This window comes from Peromyscus californicus, unplaced genomic scaffold (genome assembly GCF_007827085.1).
Source record: "Peromyscus californicus insignis strain IS unplaced genomic scaffold, ASM782708v3 Scaffold_8__1_contigs__length_139910024, whole genome shotgun sequence".
Classification (NCBI taxonomy): Eukaryota; Metazoa; Chordata; class Mammalia; order Rodentia; family Cricetidae; genus Peromyscus; species Peromyscus californicus.
Genome location: NW_026294606.1, coordinates 15,885,234 through 15,906,850, shown reverse-complemented (window position 1 = coordinate 15,906,850; position 21,617 = coordinate 15,885,234). Strand labels below are relative to the sequence as shown.

Below are 21,617 nucleotides of genomic sequence, written 5' to 3'. Positions count from 1 at the left end.
TGGAGTCTCCAAAACCATTTCCCTAGTACAAGCCCCTTTCATTGATGGCATAGACATTGGGGGGTAGTGAGTATCCCATGTGTACTGTTATCGCCATTGTTTATTGACTGGCCTTTTCCTGGCACTTCCAGAGTAGGAAATCTTCAGTCTGTCTCATGAATCTTCTTGTTGTTAGATGACACAAGACTTACACAGATCATACCATAAAATTTTAGTGAAAAAAAATACGGTACCTATTGGAAAATTCTGCTGTGGGAGGCATAAAAGGGACACTTCATCCTGCCTTCTTCCCAAAGAAAATGTGTAGAAGGAAAAAATGGTAGCACACCCTTAACATGAAATGATAGGGCCGCCGGTTGTGGTGGCGCACGCCGGTAGGATTTGCTGAAGGAGGCGGAGGCAGGAGGATCACGAGTTCGAGGCCAGCCTGGGCTACACATTTTAAAAAAAAGCCGGGCGGTGGTGGCGCACGCCTTTAATCCCAGCACTCGGGAGGCAGAGCCAGGCGGATCTCTGTGAGTTCGAGGCCAGCCTGGACTACCAAGTGAGTTCCAGGAAAGGCGCAAAGCTACACAGAGAAACCCTGTCTCGAAAAACCAAAAAAAAAAAAAAAAAAAGAAATGATAGGGCCTCTTTTCCAAACTGTGTGTGTGTGTGTGTGTGTGTGTGTGTGTGTGTGTGTGTGTGTGTCCTTCCACTGTAGGTTCCAGGGATCAATCTCAGGTCATCAAGCTTGCTGAGCAAGCCCTTTTATCTCCTGATCCCTCTCAGAGCCATGATGAAGCGGCTTATCTTCCCCACCCACTGGGTGTTTCCCCAAAGCAGCTGCAAATTTGAGGTAATCTAGTCAGCAGAGGCTACAGCCAGGGTGGATCCCAGAGGCAGAACATGGATCTAGCAACTGCACAAAGTCAAGGCCTTTCAAATGATTGGGTTGGGTCCTCAGGACCTGGAAGCATGGCACTGCAGAAGTCTGAGACCTTAGGAGAAGATGTGGGTTCTAGCAGAACGCATTCACAGCGAGAGATGGGAGAGCCAATGCTAGCTGTTACAGTCAGTTAATATCTGCCTTGTGCCTGCTCGAGAATGCAGCTTCCCGGCATTTGGTTAATGCCGTGATACCTGACTCATAGCAACATGGTAGAGAGTGAGGGAAATGATGGACGTATCCACCCTTTTCCCACCTCTTCATTTCTTCATGGTCACTCACATTCCCATCAGCAGTGTCTGATAGTTCCAGTTTCTCTGCATAATCCCAACACTTCGCAGGTTCTTATTATTGAGTTTTGAGAGCACTTTACTTTTCCTTGGTATAGGGGTGTGTGTGTGTGTGTGTGTGTGTGTGTGTGTGTGTGTGTGTGTGTGTGTTATTCATGAGAGGCAAGTTCTCTACCTATTTCTGAGTCACTTTCAGTCCTTGTATGTTTTTTTTTTTTATATAACTCTTCTGAAAAGAACTTCAAAAATGGATTCTAAAAGTCAAATGGAAATGCAATGTACCCAGCCAGGACAGCCCCAAACCAAAATGCATTAGAAGATCATGTTATCCAACACTAGCTGCTTTCCAGGCTCATCATCAAGATTCCCTGATCAAAACAATGTGGTTGTGGCATAAAAACAAACAGGTCAAGGGAACAGAGTTTCAAGGCTAGGTATAGAACAACACTGATTTGAAGAAAGTATCAAGGCAATTCCAGGAACAAAGGATGGTCTCTTTGGCTAGAACAATTGAACCAAAATGCATTAAGTGTTGACGTCTGTCATTATCTTGTACTATATATGAAACAGAAAGATTACAGACTTAAACACACTGCAAAAAACAATGACCAAGCACCTAATTTGTGGATTCCAATGCAAAACCAAAACTCACTTTCTCGTGTTCAAATATTGCTAAAACAGCCATGCATGGTGATGCATAGCTATAATCCCAGCAGGATAATCAGGAGCTCAAGTCTAGCCTCTGCCATACAGTGAGGTTGAAGCCAGCCTCAGCTAAAGAGACCCTATCTCAAAAATAACCAAAGTAAACAAACAAATAAATAAATAAATGATGGCAGCTAAGAATTTCAAGATGACAATTCAAGAGTGCTGTGGCTCTCAGGGGCCCTTCCAATTATGTGACCCTCTGTGTGCTCAGAAGTTGCACGCCATGAAAGCTGACCTGCCTGGAAATACTGAACACTTAGAGGAAAGCATAGGAGAAAACCTCCTTACCTTGTGTTAGAAAAGAAATGGCTTAGATTCCTAAGAGAATAAACTGATAAACTCAACTTTGTGAAAATGAAAATATAAACAACTCCCCAAATAGACTGTTAAGTAAACAAAAAGCAGAGATTAGGAGATAATATTTGCCAAAATTAACAATAAATTTTAACATTGCTCATTTGTAAGATGCCAGACATAGTCCTCGGGACTTAACCTTAATTTTTGTAGAGAGATCACACAGCATATATTTACTGAAGTGTATGTATCATAATCATAAAAGTTCTACAGGTATTCAATAATATGAAGTATTAAGCTGAGAAGCCTAAAGTGAGTGCAGACTATTAGCGTTCACTAAAATTTATCTCTTCCTTCCCATTTTTTTTCTGGCTTTAATATGAGAAATGCTTTTGAAAATTCACCTACTTCTAATGCCTTAAAAGTCTCCCAAATAAGGCATCTTTGATGACCACATCTGCCTATTCACATTCAATATGCAAGGTGCTCTTCTTATTTGACTTTTCTAAGACCAAGTACACCAAGAAGTTGTCAGTGTTTCCTAGATGCACAACAACAGCCCTGACACAGGTAAGTGTGCAAGTGCCTAGTAAGAACAGCCTTGAACTTGACTTGTAATTCCCTAGCTCACTCTTTTGGAGCAAGGGACATTCCAGCCAGAGAGTCCATAATGGTTCCCAGTGTCCTGAAAGAATGCATGTGTCTCCTGTGGCCACTTTTAACATCTACAGGAAAGCAGGACACGGGAACACATGTGTTTCTGTGTGTCTGGCCCAAGCTGCTGGTCCCTTGCAGGCCTTAGAGAAAGGATACAGGCTTCAAAGGACTTACAAGCTAAACAGTGCAACGTTTTTGGTGCTCTTGTAAACACTAGGACAACAAAAGTCTAAGTGTTCAGCAAGGGTCTGATGACCATTAGAACGTCCCTCAAGACAGCCCCGCAAATCTCTTCATCTCGAGTGGGTATATACATGTCCCTCATCACCAAAGCTCCCTGATAATCAATGAATTGTTTCATTCTGGATTTCCATTGAGGTAAATTCTGAGTCTCTAGCACTTCCATAGCAATGAGTTTGGATTAGCGTACCTCATTTTTACAAGTGTGAGTATAACATTTTTCTGTAAAAGGAAGAATCATGGGCAAGCTATGTTTCTTCCTTGAAGCAGTAGTGGTAACAACTTACAAGGTTAATTCAAATTCTGGTAATTACTGAACACAGAATTTTTTTTTTTACTTCAGTTTTTCTGTCATCTAAGTGTCTACGCCTCAAAATTTAAAAAGAAAACACGCTGCATGAACTCCAGTGTTCTTTGGTTTCATAGGCCTAAAAGCACAAGATCATATTCCGTAATCCCATTGTTTACCGTTTTATGTAGCACTTGAATTTTTTATTGTCTTCATGCCTCCTGATTCAAAACGAAGTATACAATAGCTGCCTCTGCCGTCTGCATCAACAGGGTTGGGGATCACATTTTTCCTGGGCGTTCTTTATCACCTGGTGAAAATCATTCCTTCGAACTTGCTGCAGCATGGTAGCTCAATACTTCTACCTTTAAGCCCTGCCCTACAACAAGTCCTAGAACTGATGTTCACCACAGGTAAGGTGTGGATCTCTGAGACAGCAAAATCCAAGAAGACTTGTCACATATTTACAACTTTAGTCTTATTGTTGGTAAGGTTAGCCTAGATAAACTTTTGATACATTCTGTGTGCTCTGGACATAGTGAGGTTTTTCAAAAAAACGTGATCAAACACCCGTATGTATGTATGTATGTCTGCATGCATATATGTGTGTGTATGTATGTATGTATTTCTAGTATCAAATGTGGTGATAACAAATACACTAGCTTTTGTCTACTTGGACTCCCTCCCCCACTTTCTATCTAAATTCACAGTATTTCCCTCTGTGTGTGTTTATATTAAGAATGTATAGGACTTTGGGAGAGAATGCTACTTTGCATTTTGTAACTGATTTTCTCAGCAAGTGTGGATGGAGACTGTGCACAAAAGCAAACAAGAATGTCATTTGTTTCCAATAATTAGGGACAGTGGCCTCTAAGGATTTGGGGAGAGGAAGATTGTGGTATCCATCTTTGAAACTGATATTTAATAGTCCACTCCATTTCATCAGGAAGAAAGGAATGCACTCTGGGAAAATAGTGGCCAAATAGTCATAATGTACACACATGGCAACACAACGTACCTGCCTAGTACGGGTACTCGGGTTCTGAGAGGCAGGCAGGAGAGTGAAGCCCATCCAGGGGTGGCCAGAAGAAACGAAGACCACATCTCTCTCAATTATCAGTGAAAATGAAGGCACCAGTCCATGTCATGTATGGGAAGGAAGAAAATTCTCGGGTTAATTCATCTCCAAGCGTGTCTAAAGGTGGGAGGGCTTGTAGGGGGAAAGCACTCAAAATTCATTTCCTGTGAGCTGTGGATTTTATGCTCATTTGCTATCCAAAGAGCTCTTTTTTTTTCTTGAAGGGGACACACAAGCAACACTTATTTTTGACAACTTGAAGAACTGTTTTTTGTTGTTGTTGTTGTTGTTAAATTGCTAACACACACAGGGTCTGGAGATGTGAATGTTAATATTTTGTAGCCATACAGGGAAGCCTCTGAACTATTCTTATCCCCTTATTCAAAGCAAGGTGCCCTGAAATATGTGAAGCCATGCATTAACGGTTTAAATTAAGTTACAGGTATAAATTTTATATGAATCAGATTAATATTATATGTCATGATCGTGTCCGTGCATTATTTAATTTTTGCGTGCTCTAATTTAACGCCCGCAAAGCAATTGCATGTCTTAAGCCCACTTCTGCTTCTGGACAAGTCCAAGAAAGACCCACCACGATCTTGGATCTTGTTTTATGTGTATTTCCCTTCATCAGAAACCCTGCATTTGATCCGGCTTCCGGCAATCTTTTCTTGTATTTTTGCTAAGCTTTAGCGTGCATATATACGCATACCTACATATGGAAAGGCTACCCATTCCATTCAATCATATGGGCTCCGCAATTGTGAAAGATGAATGATGATACCAAGGGGGTGGGGGGGAGGGTAACACAGACAAATGAATCAACGTGCTTCTTGAAAGCAAGTCCTTCTGAAGACACTAGAATCTTAGAAACGGGTGCCTGGGAGCTGAGCTCCCCACTTTGAAGAATGACAGGGGACCTGCGAGCAAGGCGTATAGTCTCTCGGCATCCTGGGCCCGTGGAGAACACATTCCAGCCAGCACATTCCCCTAGTTCTTCGCTGGAACTTCTCTCGGTCTCTTCCCCTCCCTCGGGCACTCTCCATCCTGGCTCGACTCCCACCCAGTTCTCATTTTCTCAGATCCCCTCCCACAGCGTTGACGGAATGGAGTGCCCTTCCCATTGGCCCGAGCGTCATTCCCCGAGGAGGCACTGGCCTCCTGATTGGCTGGTCACTCCCGACCCCCCGCCCATTTCACCCTCCCACCCTCCACCCCCGGGTTGCCCGGCGCCCCGCCCTCGCCACCTCCCTCCGCGCCACCGCCTGCGCGCACAGCTCGCCCGAGTCCGGTTCTCCGGGCGACCCGGCCCGCGCGCTGGCCCCGCCCCCAGGGCGCGCGGCTCTACAAATACCGCTGCGCCGCGAGCCGGGCGAAGGCGTTGAGCTGGGAGGCGCGGTTGGGAGTCGTTACTTCGAGAGGGTAGTCGCCGGCTAGGGGAGTGCCGTGGCGGCGATCCACCTTAGTCGGAGCTCGGAAGGGAACGACTCAGACCAGGGTGGGCTACTTTATTTTTCTTCCGGGGCTTTTGATTTTTCTTGTCTTTTGCTTTGGGTCGAGTGTCGCTCACTGGGAACTGAGATCCGCTTGCCCAAACCCCGAGCGACCCTCTCCCGTCGATTTCTGAGGCTCGGGGTCGCCCAGTGCTGCGAGCGCGCCGGACGCACAGGCGAGGGGAGCAAAGCGCATCGCGGGCGGAGACCGGGAGCTCGCTCGACCGCTAGTCCCCCAGCGGGTCTCCTCGCGCAGGACGCGCGCGATGAAGGCGGTGAGCCCGGTGCGCCCCTCGGGCCGAAAGGCGCCGTCGGGCTGCGGCGGCGGGGAGCTTGCGCTACGCTGCCTGGCCGAGCATGGCCACAGCCTGGGTGGCTCGGCGGCCGCTGCCGCCGCCGCCGCGGCAGCGCGCTGCAAAGCGGCCGAGGCGGCGGCCGACGAGCCGGCGCTGTGCCTGCAGTGTGATATGAACGACTGCTACAGCCGCCTGCGGAGGCTCGTGCCCACCATCCCGCCCAACAAGAAAGTCAGCAAAGTGGAGATCCTGCAGCACGTTATCGACTACATCCTGGACCTGCAGCTGGCGCTGGAGACGCACCCTGCTCTGCTGAGACAGCCGCCACCGCCCGCGCCACCGCTCCACCCGACCGGGGCTTGTCCGGTCGCGCCGCCGCGGACCCCGCTCACCGCGCTCAACACTGACCCGGTGAGAACCCTCGGCGGGCACCCCCCCACCCCCGGGCATAGCGAGGGCGGTGGGTGGCCCGGCGGCCAGACAGGGGTGGTCTCCCTTCTCCCAGGGAATAGCAACGGCTTCCCGGATCTCCTCTGGGAGCCGCCTGCTGGGCTGGGTGATCGCAAGTGCCGGTGCAGGAGCCGGTAGGGACCCGGAGCCTTGCGTCTCCAGGACTGTCCCTTGCAGCTCAGGGGGCTTCCCCAGCTTCGGGCTGGGGTGGGGACTCCGCGCGTCTGCCTAGTTTCCCAGGACAGCTCCCGGGCGGTGGCGACGGCGTTGTCTGCACACCCTAACCTTTCCCTTGGTGTTGGGTTGCTGTTCCAGGCCGGCGCCGTGAACAAGCAGAGCGACAGCATTCTGTGCCGCTGAGCCGCGCTGGCCAGGTGAGCGCTCAGGTCCCGAATTGGGTGGTGGATCACCAGGGTCGCAGGTCCCCGGGGGCTGCTGGTGCCAGGCACCGTGGCGATCTTTGTCTCCCAGCATTTCGGAGCGTAAATCCTCGTGGACACCCACACCTTCTCTGCCACCCAGTTAGCGAGGTAGTCCGCACTTGCTCTCCAACTCGGGGGGGTCACTCTGCCGAGACTCATCAGCTGCGGTCCCCACCGCGTTCCTCTCGCTGTGACCGACAGACTCTGCTGGTCTCCTCTATCTCTGGGAGAGGGCACCCTCGTGGGCGTGGAAACTGCCCCAGTGTCCCGAGTTCTCTCAGCCCTCATCCCCAACAGAGCATCCTGACACCCACAAAGAGAGATGCGGGCAGAGCCCCCCAGAACGCCCCCTGGCCTTCCCCAGCCCGCATTTGCCTGCTTGGCGCTTGGCTGAGCTGCGGGCTGCGGGTGTTGTCTGACCCGGCGGTTTGTTTTGGGTTGTTGATCATGCATGTCTTGAGTTTGGTCGGTGGCGCCAGTTAGTCTGCAGCGAGATGGTTCACACATCCCCTCTATTCATTCCTCTTCCACAGGTGTGCGGCCGCCTGAGCACGAGCGAGCCAGGAGCCCTAGAAAGGGAGGGCCAGAGCAGAAATTAAGAGAAAAAAGCCACCGGAGGAAAGGGGGAAAATACTTCAGCAATTCTAGAAACGTTGTCTCGTCTCGTCATTCCAAGAGAGAGGGAGAGAGGAAAAAATAATAAAACTTTCATTCACTTTTAATTTTTTGCACGTTCACAAGCTTTCTCCGTACGTATTCTCTTTTGTTTCTTCTTTCATAACCGCTGTGAATTGTACATTTCTATGGTTATTTTTATCACCCTTTTGGAGGTGCAGTTAAACTTTGAAGCTTAAGTGTGACAAGACTGCTAAGTAGAAGACCAATAGTGAATCCAACTTTAGAGGCTACATTGTGACGAGGGAACTGTTTTTGTTTTTGAAGCTTTACTAATATACCAGAGCATTGTAGATACGTTGTTTTACATCTATTGTTTAAAATAGATGATTATAACAGGGCAGGGAACTTTTTCCCTGCAAGAATGTTACATATTGTATAGATAAGTGAGTGACATTTCATACCCTGTATATATAGAGATGTTCTATAAAGTGTGAGAAAGTATATGCGCTTTAATAGACTACTGTAATTATAAGATATTTTTAATTAAATATTTTTTGTAAATATTATGTGTGTGTTTTTTTTAATCTATGGGAATATTTCTTTTGGAAAATTATTTTTCAGCTCCCTTGCAGAGCTCTTAATATTTCGATGTGTTTTCTGTTTGGCCAGGCTGTTGATTTGTTTTTGGTTTTGCCCAGTCTCCAGTATCTGAGGCTCAGAAGGAACAGCTTTAGGTACTGGTCTTGCATGACTGCATGAGATGTTTAATCACAAAATAAACTCGTCTGAGTCCATCCAGATGTGTTTTCTTTATCCTAGATGGGAACCTTTGTATTTGAGATGTACATGTTGAAAACATACCTTATCAGTTTTTAAGTACAGGGTTTTATGGTGTAATATATAAAGAATTAAGTGTGTGGGTTTTTTTTTCCTTTTGAACTGAGGTCAAAAAATAGATTGAGTGATTTCGCATATAGGATGGAGAAATGCTTGGCTCTTTAAGGAGTCTACGGAATCTGCTTTTATTGAAGTGAAAATGCTTGTCGTTCATTTCACACTAAAGCATAATGTCATGAAGTTTCATATCTGTACAGATTATTTAAGTCATAGAAATGAAAGATGTTCTCTGCTTGCTACCAAAGGACAAACTCTTGGAAACGGACATTTTCTGCCCTCCTTCCTCCAAAGAATATTAATAGGCATCAGTAGAAGAAAAATAAAAGCATAATGGAAAATCCTTCAAGCAGGGATAAAAGTCGATCTTCAAACATTAACTTACGTAGACCAAAAATTCTGATGACCACATCTAGATTATTTTTTTATAAAAATGATTTTCACTATAGCGATGTCAGTTACCACTAAGCTCCTGTCCAATTTCATGTGATGTGTAACTTTTACATGTGAAAATTAAAAGTAGATTTATCTGTCTTGTACTGTGACTTCTGGTGTGATTTCTTTAACACCATAGAATTGATTTAGGACCCTTCCCTTCCGGGAAAGTCATATTTTCTAGGTGAGCTGTTAACTCCAGGGTTTGTGAACATCACACATTTAATGTAATAGGTATTTTACATACCAGTTAGATGGAATTTTTAGAGTGGGAGAATTAAGTAGGATTTAATTGGGTGCTTTGTAAATAGTGAACTGTGTGTAAACGTGGTCTGTTTGATTTTTTAAAAGGAAAGGATTTGTTTCAGATTATACAAGAATAAAAGTATTATAGACCCAAGGGACTTTTTATGAAGTCCAAGTCAAACATTTATGGAGATATGAAATGTCACCGTCCCTAGCTGTCAGTTGAAGGGGTAATACCTCAACAGAAATGAACAGAATGAACATGAGCAGGTTAAAAATTAGCCGAGGGTTTCTTAAAAACCTATGTCCTCCCTGCCACCACCATGCTTACCCTTCATCTCCTTCCCCGGTCTCTGGTGTTTTTAGAATTTGATGTATCTGATGTTGAACCTTACAAAGTCGAAGGACTGCCTTTGCATGAGATTTGTGTTGATTTTTTTATTACTCATTCTTCTCACACATGAGGAGGAAAACACTAGACCACTGGTGGAATTCCAAATCGGAAGAATTCTAAGGATTGCGTTCTTTGTTATTAAGAAGGGCACAAGTCCTCCTTTTCTTGGGCAGTTTAATTTCAGAGGGACTGTGTCACGTGTGCCCTTCCCTGGGACTGTGTGTTTGTCATGCCTGACTGCTGAACCTACCTAAGCTGCTAGGCGGTCTAAAGTCACATTGCTGGACTCAATCTTCAAGAAAAAAAATTAGTGTTTGGTGTTTCTGGTGTTAGAAGAGAGATTGGTGTTTAAATTTATAATTGAGCATACAAAAAACACCGAAAGAAATGAGTTTGGAGATCCTGCTCCTGAGAGTTCGTATTTTTCCCTTGGTTGCTTCAGTGGGCCAAGCAGCATTTGACATTTCTAAATACAACCACTGCCCATTAAATGACAAAAAAAAAAAAAAAAAATCTATGCAGTTGTAGAAGATACCACATTCTATGAATATATTGCCTGTGTCCTAACCAGGCAGCCAGATAATAAAAACATTTTAAGTCTTTTATCCAGAAAAGTTTTACTTGTGCAAATATTTAGCTTAACAAAAGAAAATATCCTGGCGTGTTTTTGGTAATTTGTAGAGTTTTATTGTATAGGCAAAACCAAAGAATAAGGTTCATTTAAAACCCAGGAAGGAAAATAAGTATCCCCCGCTGAGGATGTTATTCCTAAAGTTGTTACAAAATCCTGGTGTCTCAGACATCTTATGATAAAGAAAACAATATATGCTTTTTCATTTCAAAGAACTGACTTTGGTATTGTGTAATTCCTACTCAAGTTCATTGTCAAACTTTACTGCATTTTTAGAACTTTAAACAATTTTTGATTCACCTTCCCCCAGACTGTTGTATTAGATGCCTCCTGTACTAATAAATCAATCTTCACTGAGAAAAAGGATCTGAAGTTTGTGGTTTTTAATTGACTTGCACCGAGTTATGCAATTTTTCATTATCAGGAACATGTGCCTTGATGGATCGCCTCAGTTATTTACCATGTTCCTAACCATGGGGTGAAAAATGTGTCTTTAAAACGGTGATGTGAACAGGAAGAAAATCCGGTGTGAATGGGGCTGGCTTTCCTACCTGATGGTGTCTGTTAGGACAGGAAGCAGAGATCCTACACCCGAAGAAGGTGGTGCCCAGAGAAGACGAGATCCAAAAAAAGAAAAGTGCATAATGAATACAGAAAGAAAACAGTTCACAGTGGTGCAGAATGGAATCAGATTGCCTTTGCCTTTCTAGTTGGCACATATTAATTATATACATGTTAATCAGCCCACACAGCCCTTAGGTCTCCACAGGGCCAAGCACCCACCCTCCAGGCTTATGAGGAAGGGAAGCCTTCCCACTGCCTTTTGTTAAGTCCAGGAAATTAATTTTCGGCTTCTGAGTGAATCTTAATAGGGCTGTCCTCAGTAGGCTTCAGACCCACATGACTTCTTTCATTATAAGCCATGATATTCTGTGAAGTACTGGTTTTCTTAATTAGAACCACTGCCCACAAGACTGTAAAACTGACTTCAGTTCCAGCTCTACCTAGAACAAGATTTAGTGCATATGTTCAATGACAGAGACACCATTCACAAACGGGAACCATCTGATTGAGGGGTGACAACCTCAGGTCTCACAGGCTTCACTGGGAACACTGTACTTCTTGGGTACATCTTCCTAGTGTGTTTGCATTCAAGTTTACTTCCTATCCCAGCTCTTAAAAAAGAAAGAAGAAAAGAAAAAAGGAAAAAAATCTCTTAGTACTAAAACTTGGGCCTGGACTGCTTTACCAAAGGCCTTCTACACACACCCCCAAGCAAAGTGATTGATGCAAGGCGCTGCCAGTATAGGAAAAGAGGTAGAAAATCCAAGGTTAACTTGGAAAGCCTCTCTGAGTTCCTCTGACTCCATAAAATAAATAAATAAATAAAAGGCAAGCACCATTGTTTCTGAGTGGAAAAAACAAAATGTATTACCCAGATTTCATTAACTAAAATAGGACCAGAGAAGATTTGAACTTCAAACGTCTAAATAAGGAGACCCAAGACACTTTCTATATATGAATCCACTGGTGTGTGGAATTTTTCCCATAAGAAATTCCCTATTTCGGATGGGAACTTTCTACAGGATTCTATGAAAGCTCATAGGGAACAAAGATATTATCATTGACTTAATTAGCATTTTATAATTCTTCATGATATAAAATGCCGATTGGCACTTCTGACATGCATATTAAAGTCAAACTTTATAATTATATCTTTTGTTCCAAGTTTTAATTCCCAAAGTATTAAATCTAATGGTTCTTCCTACAGATCCATGTTTCTTAAATACTCAAATATCTTAAATATCTCTTGAATATTTTAAACATCTGCTGAAATATTTCCTTAAATATTAGCTTAAAAATACATAAGTTTTAGCAGTCAGTTGAGTGACTATAATCACGGCTGTGCACCACCACACATGGCAAACAGAGAGGAAAAAAAAGCTATGAATTTTCCTCCATTCTCTCCAGTTTTTAATTCCTAAGATTGGTAATGTCCACAAGTTCTCACCCCTTTTCTTTCAAACCCCTCCCCACCTTTCTTGGATGATTCTAATCAAGCATGTCATATTTAAGCACAAGGCAGGATCAAAACAAAACAAAAGAACAGGAAAATGGATTATTGTGTTTAGAAACTCCTAGTACGCTGTTTGAACCTTGCAAGTAACTTCAAGAAAGATAAAGAGAAGGAAGATGTTCTCATTTGTATGTAAACATCAGAGAAAGCCCAGGAAACAGCACAAACCTTAACAGGCAAAGAGCAGCCATCCTCAGAAACCCTTTTCAGACATGTTGAACCTGAGCCCTAGGTCGTATTGGAAACAAAGGAGGCTCCCTGAGGTTGAAGACCACCTCTGCCTTTTCCCCTATGGCCCCTGGTACCTTGTAAAGTATCTGGTGGAGTGAACCATGCCTCCTTCAGACAGCTTCACCCCAGGACTCCTATTCAGTCATCCTTTGCCCTTCCATGAGTGCTTCAAGCCACTGTATCGACTGCTCTCTGGTCCGTCCTGCCTCTAAGAAGCAATAGATTTAAACGTCTTCCCCAGACTTGCTCTTCTGGTGCATTCCTTATCTTGACTGATGGAACCTCTCTACAGGTCAGATATCTGAGAAAAGCACTTGACTGTGTCACTTAACTCCATCATAAAAATGACCATAAAGCTCTCTCACAACCCCAGGCCAACCTCCCAGGATCTCTGCTACCTCTCTTCATGGCCTTTCGCATCTGGATTCAGTATTACCTCCTGAGCACTCTGTCTTCCTCCCTCTCTCTCTCTCTCTTTATTTTTTTTATTTTGTTTTATTTTATGTGTATGGCCGTTTTGCCCAAATATATGCCTGCACACCACTTGCATGCCTATGCCCTGGAAGCCAAAAAAAAAAAAAAAAAAAAGTCAGATCTCTTGGAACCAGAGTTATAGATGGCTGGGAGCTGCCATGTGGGTGCTAGGAATTGAATGCGGGTCCTCTGGAAGATCAGCCAGTGATCTTATCTCCTGAGCCATCTCCAGTACCATCTCCTGAACTCTGTCTTCTCTCTCTCTTCCTCTTTTTTCTATCTCCAGTGAACGCAGCCACAAAGCTTGCCGATCTCTCTTCCAATGAGGTAATGTCCAGTTCCCTGGACCAGCATACCTGATCATCTGGGCACCAAATGAGTCATCTCCAGGCTGGGGATATCATTCAGTTGGTAAAGCGCTTCTCCAGCACGACAGAAGCCCCGGGTGGAATTTACCACATAAACGTCAGCTCCACATAAACTGGGTGTAAACAGCTATTGCTTATATCCAAGGAGGTAGAGGCAAGAGGATTCTAGTTCAAGTTACACAGTGAATTCAAAACAAACCTGAGATACATGAGATCCATGATGATGGTAATGATGAGAGTGCTCATTCCCACAGTCCTCTCTCCTCACTCCTGAGTGTCATTGCGCACACATTTTATGCTCCCACTGTACCTAAGATCTCATCCTGAATGTGTTAAGTTAGCTTATCTCTCACGTCTTGACAGAGTATGATTGATCCCTGAGTGTCAGGGAGAGAACAGTCCCGGGAAAGCTACACCAGGAATGAGGAACTGTAAGGGTGGGGGCCAGAGGCACCTGCCCTGCCAGCCAAACCAGCTAAGTCAACCCCATCTATCTGTGTATGCTCTTCCATGCTTCCTTCCCTCCCACGCAGCATTACCCCTGCCTGGACCCCCAAACTCCCAGGCCTGACTATTAAATTCCCAACTATCTTTCAAGATTCAGCTGCTAACCCTTTTGGGGAAATCTTTGCTGCCTCTCCTTACTCTGCCAGTAAATGCTACTCCTCATGCTATATTATCATCATTTTCATATTTTCATGTGACCATGTTCATGGTTGACCCCCTGACCTTCCGAGAACTGCAGAACACAAGTGCTAGCTCTGTACCAGCAGATCTAGCAAATTCTTTGTAGCTCAAAACTGCAGAGGAGAGATTTTCATTATCTAAAAGCCTTTGGCTGCCTCCAACATGGGAAAGAGATAAGCGGTATGTTCTTGAGAATGAAGGAGCGTGGTCAGCCGCAGGCAGAGAGTTGGAGGGAGACATTGAGAAGGGGACATGAGAGGGAGGGCAGATTGGCGTCCTAAGTAGAAAAAAAGAGGCTTCACTGATTCAAGTTAGGATAAGCAGACAAAGTCAGTCAGTGCCTGGGCCGAAAATGCAAGGCAAGGAGGGGTGATTACAAATGATGGAATGTGAGAGGATTGGAAGCAGCAGGCCCCAAGGATGGGGGGGGGGGGATCTATCTCTGTCTCTCTCCCTCTCTCTCTGTCTCTCTCTGTCTCTCTGTCTCTCTGTATCTCTCTCTCTCTCTCTGTGTGTATGTGTGTGTGTGTGTGTGTGTGTGTGTGTGTGTGTGTGTGTGTGTGTACACGTGTATGTCTTGACTTTCAGCCCCATGGATTTAAGAGTCATGAGACAGATCAGCCACTCCATAATCCTCATGAAGCGGTTCTCAAAGGACATGCTTGCTGTATGCAGAGAGAAGTGCTCACGGCTCCTGCTATGATCTAGATCCCCAAAAGGAGTGTATGATTAGAAACCTGGCCTGTATATTAGAACACACATCTTACTTTCCAGTGAAAAGACAGGCATGCAAAAGACAGAGTAGTGGAGTCGAGCCTGAGACCAGGTTTCTCTGTCTCTACAGCAGAGTGTAAACTCACTGTGGACGGCTTTCCTTCCACCTTACCCCTGTGGGTTATGCCATTCTCTACTCTAATCTACAGCTTATTTTGTGTTCTTTCCTAAGAAGGTGGGCTTTGGATCTTAAGTAAATAGCTGTGAAATGCTGAACTGATTTGTCTGTCTTTAAGAAAAGGAGACCAGCTGGGCGTGGCAGAGTAGCAGAGAGGAATGGCACATGCCTCTAATCCCAGCACTCAGGAGGCAGAGTGAGGTGGAGGCCAGTCTACTCTAGATAGTGAGTTCTAGGACAGCCAGGGCTATGTAGAAAGACCCTGTCTCAAAAAGAAAAAAACAAAACAAAACAAAAAACAAACAACAAACAAACAAAAAACAAAAAAGAAAGGAAGAAAAGGAAAAAGAGCAGAGATGAAGTCCTCAACAAGGATCAAGAATCCCCAGGGGGCTTTGGTGTGTGTGTGGGTGTGTGTGTGTGTGTGTAGGCCAGAGGTCAGCATGAAGTATCATGAAGGGTCTCTCAGCTCACCTATTGGCTAGATTGGGTTGCCAATAAACTCCAGAGATCCATGTGTCTCCACTTTGCAAGCACAAGCTATCCCGCCTGGTTTTTACAAGCGTTCTGGGGATCTGAACTCAGATCTCCAAGCTGACGCACAAAGTAGTTCACCAACTGAACTGTCTCCCCACGCCAAGAACTGCAAAGCCCTTTGGCCAGGGCCACTAGAAAGGATGGTAGTTTTTGATAAATGATGCTGGAATAATTGAATGTCCATATGCCCCACTCCCCAAGTCAATTTAGACCCAGAATTTATACATCTCACAAAACTTATCTCAAAATTAAAGACTGGAAGCCGGGCGGTGGTGGCGCACGCCTTTAATCCCAGCACTCGGGAGGCAGAGGCAGGCAGATCTCTGTGAGTTCGAGGCCAGCCTGGACTACCAAGTGAGTTCCAGGAAAGGCGCAAAGCTACACAGAGAAACCCTGTCTTGAAAAACCAAAAAAAAAAAAAAAAAAAAAAAAAAAAATTAAAGACTGGAGAATGAAATTGAAAAAGGTTTTTAAATATTTTAGAATAAAATACAGAAGATTATCCATATGTCCTTGGGTTTAGTGATGAATTTTTAGACAGAACACCAAAAACATGACCAATGAAAGAATTTTAACCTAAGCTGTTGCCCACAATAATACCTGCCCTATCCGTGTGTGCTGCCCTACCCTCCAGTCTATGGAGAGTGTGTTATGGGGAGGAGACACCATTGCAGGACAGCCAAGAGATTGGTGTTCTGCTCAGAGTTATGCTATGAATCAGCTGGGTCTCTTTAAGCAAGTAACCCCTGTGTCTCAGCTGTGGCTCCAGAAAATGGGTACATAATAATAAAACACCTACAAAACATTATGAAAAGCCAAAAGAGTAGTTTGTAAAAACAATAAAATAAAATAAAAAAAACAAATAAATAAACTGCTTTCTCCCACAATGGTTATAATCTTCGTGTAAAAAAGCCATCTCCAGAGATTTTAAGATTATAGAATCCAAAGTTCTCCTGATACCTTCTATTACCTTTGAGACTCTGACTTTACTCATCCAGCAGGGGACCCAGGCACTCACATTTTTGCTTTTCTTTGGAAAAGCTGAGTCAAGCTTCTGAGGAATCCTGGTTTGAGAGACAGTGATGTAAGACATCAATAAAATGTGGCCTCTGTCATGCATAGCATGCTCTTCTTTAACATCAACACCCAATGTGTCAGGGGCTTTAACCAAGTAAACAGGAAACCAACAGGAGGTGGTGGCAGTCCCAGCTAGTGGAGGAAGAGAGGTTGGGAGCAAGGAGGGAGCCGCTTCACAGGGGAGACTCTGGAGGGGACGCTAAGACAGGTGAAGGGTCAAGTGCTGGCCCACCCGTGGCCTTGGTTTCTATCCAGCTTTTCTCTAAGTGGAAATCATTATAATAACCTCCTATGTTTTCACACTAAATCATACTACTTTCCAAGAAAGACCCAAGAGAATGGAAAAAATGTCACCCTCCTCTACATTTTTTCAAGTCATTACCTTCTCTTATTGTATCTACATGGTAGCCATGCAGGCAGTATGAGCAAGCTGATTTTAATAGTGATGACACTTTTCTGAAAAACATACTCAGAAAAAACCTTACTGTCTCTTCCATATTAAACCATCTCAAGGCATTGCCTTCAACCCAGCATGGAAACACAAGCTAAGTGGCCCTACCAAAACCTCAGCATTAGCCTTACTACTACCTAACTCAGCACTACTGAATACTAATACACTAATCATAAAATTGGGATGTATAATTGTCACCAAATTTCACGTACTAGATTTTTCTCTGTAGGTTTGTATATCATTTTTACAAATAATAAAAAAAAAAAACACTAGGGAGGGGAATAGAACAATTCAAGAATTGACCAAGATCTTTTCTGAAAGAACGAGGAGATGAGTGAGTGTGAAGAACTCAGTTCTGAGCTCTATCACATGTGGCCTCAGAGAAGTTTCCTGACCTCTCGGGTCCAGGAGCAAGCTTGCTGTTAGGATGGGGCATGATACTGAACAACGAGAGTCTGTGGGCCACGTGTATGAGGCTGCTAACACACTCTCAGACACTTAGCTACTCAACAAGCACGTTAGTTCCTTCCGTCTGCTCCTCCCTGGCCTTCCACATTTGACTTGGAAGGTAGGTGTTCTAAAGATCACGTGCTTGATGGGTAGAGAAGGGAATGACTGGAGTGTGCCTGCTCTCACCCAGTAGAAGACAGGTATAAGCAAGTAGAAGACATGAGTGTGTATGGCTATGTGTCCACTAGATACGCATAGCAGCAATTTCAAAAACGCACACAGACACTTCGGGGAGTTAAGCCTTCTTGAGGCAAGGATGCTTTCCTGTTTTGTTCCAGAACAGCCACGAAGCTCTCTGCTCAGACAACACCGTCTTAAACACCGTGGTCCAAGACAGATGTGAAGAAAGCCAAGACAAAGGGTGGGGGCAAGACAGACCACAGTGGTGGGGAAGCCAAGAAGCCCTGCTTTCTTCAAGCTTCCCTGTAGGAAGCTTTGGGTTGTGTCTGTTGATTTTGCTCTAGAGGCCAGGTTCAATGCTTGCTGATGTTTCGATCTGTTTCCTGAGGTGTGGCTAAATGCTCATGTCTTGCATGGTAACTAGTCTATTTACATTCTTTTGGTGGAGAAGCAACCTTGAAAGATAAAACTAGAGTGGTATACTGCATAACAGATAAGACATGAGGTAAGAAGAGGGAGTGGTGACCCACACCTGTAACCCCAGTACTTGGGACACAGAGGCAAAAGGATAAGGAATTCAAGACCAGCCTCGGTAAGTTGATAGCCTCCATGGAACTGCCTGAGACCCCACCTCAAAATCACAACCAGAATAAACAGGCTAAAGTTGAAGACAGCATCGAAACCTGTGTATTCATGGCCGAGAAAAAGGTATCCCATAACTGATATTGAAAATTACTTGCGGCTTGTGCATTCCTATTAACTGCAATAAATTCAACAGAGTGAAGTGGGGGGGGGGGGTTGGGGAGGTGTGTGTGTGTGTGTGTGTGTGTGTGTGTGTGTCAGTATTTAGGAGTTCATTGTGTCCACCGCAGCATTCCAGTGAGTCGTGATGCAATAGCATTATGAAAAGATATCGATTTCCCACATTTTACTGATAAGGAAACCAAAGCTGGGAAACTTTAAAACGTGCCTTTTGGAAGGGGAGCTGCCAGTACAACTCGGGCAACCCCGGAGCTAGAGACGGTCCAGTTGTTAAAAGCACTTGTGGCTCTTGAGAGAACCTAGATTCAGTTCCCAGCTTGAACTGTCCTAACCATCACCCCCTTCTGACCTACAAGAGCACCAGGCACGAGATGTACATACGTATGTTCAGGCAAAGCACCCATACACATAACAGAAAAATAAAAATATCTAAAAGTGTTTTTTTAAAAGCTCAGGCCTCCCATCCTCAGGTAGAGAAAACTTTAACTTCAACACATACATACATACATACATGCATACATATATACATTATACATATACACATACATATACATATACACATACATACATATAATTTGTACTATTAAAACTCCTTCTTATTCTCTTTCCCTTCTTCTTCCCTCATTTCTTCTCTTTCCTCCCTCCCTCCCTCTCCCTGCCCCCTCTACCACCCTTTTTAAAAATCACCATTTGTGCCGTTATACCATATATTCCCTTTTCTGGAAGATCCTTTTCCTCTTACACAAATTCCGTGCACACACCCCTCTCTCTGCATTTTTACTCAGTAAAGAGAACAACACTCTTTTGAACCACAGCAATCCTAACGGCTGCTCCTGGGAAGAGGTACAGCTTCCTTCACAGGTATTTTTTTCTAGGGTGAAAAACTCCATGATCACTGTACAAGTCAATCCCCAGGTCCCCGGCACTCCCCTGGAGCCCAGCAGACCCTACCAATTTGCTGATCAGCTTCTACTTCCAATTTCCTGGCATGCGATGCACCCATACAGTGTCATCCTCCTGCCTCAGCACTTCAGAGACAGAGCATGTGTGTTGTGGACTTGTGTTCTTGCCAAGTGTGGGTTTTATTATCACACATGGGAAGAGACCCCTCGGCGCTCCAGTGTCTATAAAGTGGCAGATGAACTCAACCCCAGAGTCACAGTTTCATGTTAACTCAGCCCAGGAATTTAAGACGTGCTTTGTGCAGTCTCAGGTGTGTATCTAGACCAGTGGTTCTCAACTTTCATAATGCTGTGACCCCTTAATACAGTTGCTCATGTCATGGTGACCCCCAACCATAAAATGATTTTTGTTGCTACTTCATGACTATAATTTTGCTACTGTTATGAATCATCGTGTAAATAATTTTGGAAAAAGAGGGTTGTCAAAGGGGTCGAGACCCACAGGTTGAGAACCCATCGTATCGGGTTATAGAAAGGAAAAGAAGAGATAATGTATGCTTTCCCAGTTTGAGATCGCAACTCTCCACAGTTCTAATAGTTTATCTTGTTGATGAAATTTCTAACAAATTTCAATTATTTATCAAGAAATCAAAAATCCGTTAAAAATACATAAAGGGTTCAACTTTTAGAGGCAGCATCGAAACTGCTTACAGAGTCTGGCATTTTCTGGGTAGGTTGAGGTGATTCTACAATGTGGCTTAACACCAGGCGGAGTAACAAAATACTTCCACAGATCTCGCGAGTCTTGCACGGTGGTTTTGAGATTCGTCTGGACCAATAACGATTCCATTTCGCTCACTCTTCCTCGCCTGCTTAAGGAGGGGCTGCACTTGGGATCCCAATGCCACCTTCACTCATGAAACTGCACTATAAAGAGGCGATGCAGAGGTGAGGTCCTAATGCCGATTCCACGGGACTGGGTTAAGATTGTGTTTTCAGGCTGGGCACATGGTGGCACATGCCTTTAATCCCAGCATTCCAGAGGCAGAGGCAGGTGGATCTCTGAGTTCAAGGCCAGCCTGCTCTACAGAGCGAGTTCTAGGACAGCCAGGGCTACACACACACACACACACACACACACACACACACACACACACACACCCTAAAAGGTTGTGTTTTCAGCTTGAGGTTTCAGAGGCCCTGTTCCCAGTCCTTCCTATGCTATCCACCTCAGTCTGTCGGGACACCACGGACATCCTTCCCGTCACAAACTCCCTCCTGGAAGCGCTGACTCTCTCAAGAGTTCTCTCCGGCAGTGGAACTTACTGGGCAGGGAGCCGCTGCCAAGGACAGACTCTGTAGGGCTGTTCACTGCAGAGACCCCGCAGAAGCAATCAGGACAGCAGAGGCAGCCGGGCGGCACAGTGGTGTCTGCCCGCACGCCTATGCTGTCTTTGCTGGCAGCACTGTCCCTCCGACGTCGGCGGTGGGGGCTGGGGGTGGGGGTGGGGGGCAGGAGTCTGCTATGGCAATGTGCCTTCACTCCCTCCTTTCGATCCCATATATCATGTACCTGATTTCCAGGCTTGGGTGAACGCCAGGGTTCCATAAGTTTTGAAAAAGACCCAAAGTCCCCTGCTAGCATTCCTCAGGTGACAGACACTCTTGCTGGGTCCTCCAGGCTGTGAGTGTAGGTTCTCTGCTGCCCTCTCTTGAATTTTAGGGCACACTGCACGCAGAAATAGGGCCAGCTGCCTGAGGTCTTTCTCCCTCTTAGGGCAGCTTCACCTTACTCAGTGCTAGCTAGAACGGGGCGCTAGAACTCTCCCTTTGAGGGCTGTCACTATCCCAGAGTGAAAGCCAACCCCGTTTCCCAAAGCAGTAAAGGACTCAGAAGACATGCAGCGATCTTCTCTTTTTTCCACCTGTCTTATTGACATATAATTGACAAATGACACATATATTCAAGTATATAACTTGATTACATATATATGTATATATACATATATATACACACACATATATTATGAAATGATCACCACAATTATGCTAATGTGTATGTGTGTATGTGTGTTGGGGATGTGGTGTGGGGTGAGATTGGTGTGTGTATGTATGGTGGGGGTGGTGGAAGTGTCTATGTGGGGGTGGAGTGTGAGTATGCACGTG

At 44.8% G+C, this 21,617-nt stretch overlaps 1 protein-coding gene and 1 long non-coding RNA gene across 2 annotated transcripts; one reads left to right on the top strand and one right to left on the bottom strand.

The window, feature by feature from the left end:
• Nucleotides 1–5,728: 5,728 nt before the first annotated feature.
• Id4 (inhibitor of DNA binding 4) lies at nucleotides 5,729–10,245 on the top strand. Its single transcript, XM_052728782.1, has 3 exons — nucleotides 5,729–6,684; nucleotides 7,039–7,097; nucleotides 7,679–10,245. Exons 1-2 carry the CDS (start codon nucleotides 6,244–6,246, stop codon nucleotides 7,081–7,083), a joined length of 486 nt encoding a protein of 161 aa, XP_052584742.1. The 5' UTR covers nucleotides 5,729–6,243; the 3' UTR covers nucleotides 7,084–7,097; nucleotides 7,679–10,245.
• Nucleotides 10,246–20,035: 9,790 nt separating this feature from the next.
• LOC128102934 (uncharacterized) lies at nucleotides 20,036–21,118 on the bottom strand. The gene is made up of 2 exons (XR_008215598.1): nucleotides 21,025–21,118; nucleotides 20,036–20,378 (listed from the first exon to the last, which is right to left on the bottom strand). It is a non-coding gene; the product is annotated as an uncharacterized LOC128102934 (long non-coding RNA).
• Between the last annotated feature and the right edge of the window lie 499 nt (nucleotides 21,119–21,617).

Coding starts and splice junctions, on each gene's coding strand:
- Id4 (XM_052728782.1), top strand. CDS start 6,244: ATGAAGGCGGTGAGCCCGGTGCGCCCCTCGGGCCGAAAGGCGCCGTCG. Junction 6,685..7,038: donor CCGCGCTCAACACTGACCCG/GTGAGAACCCTC, acceptor TTGCTGTTCCAG/GCCGGCGCCGTGAACAAGCA.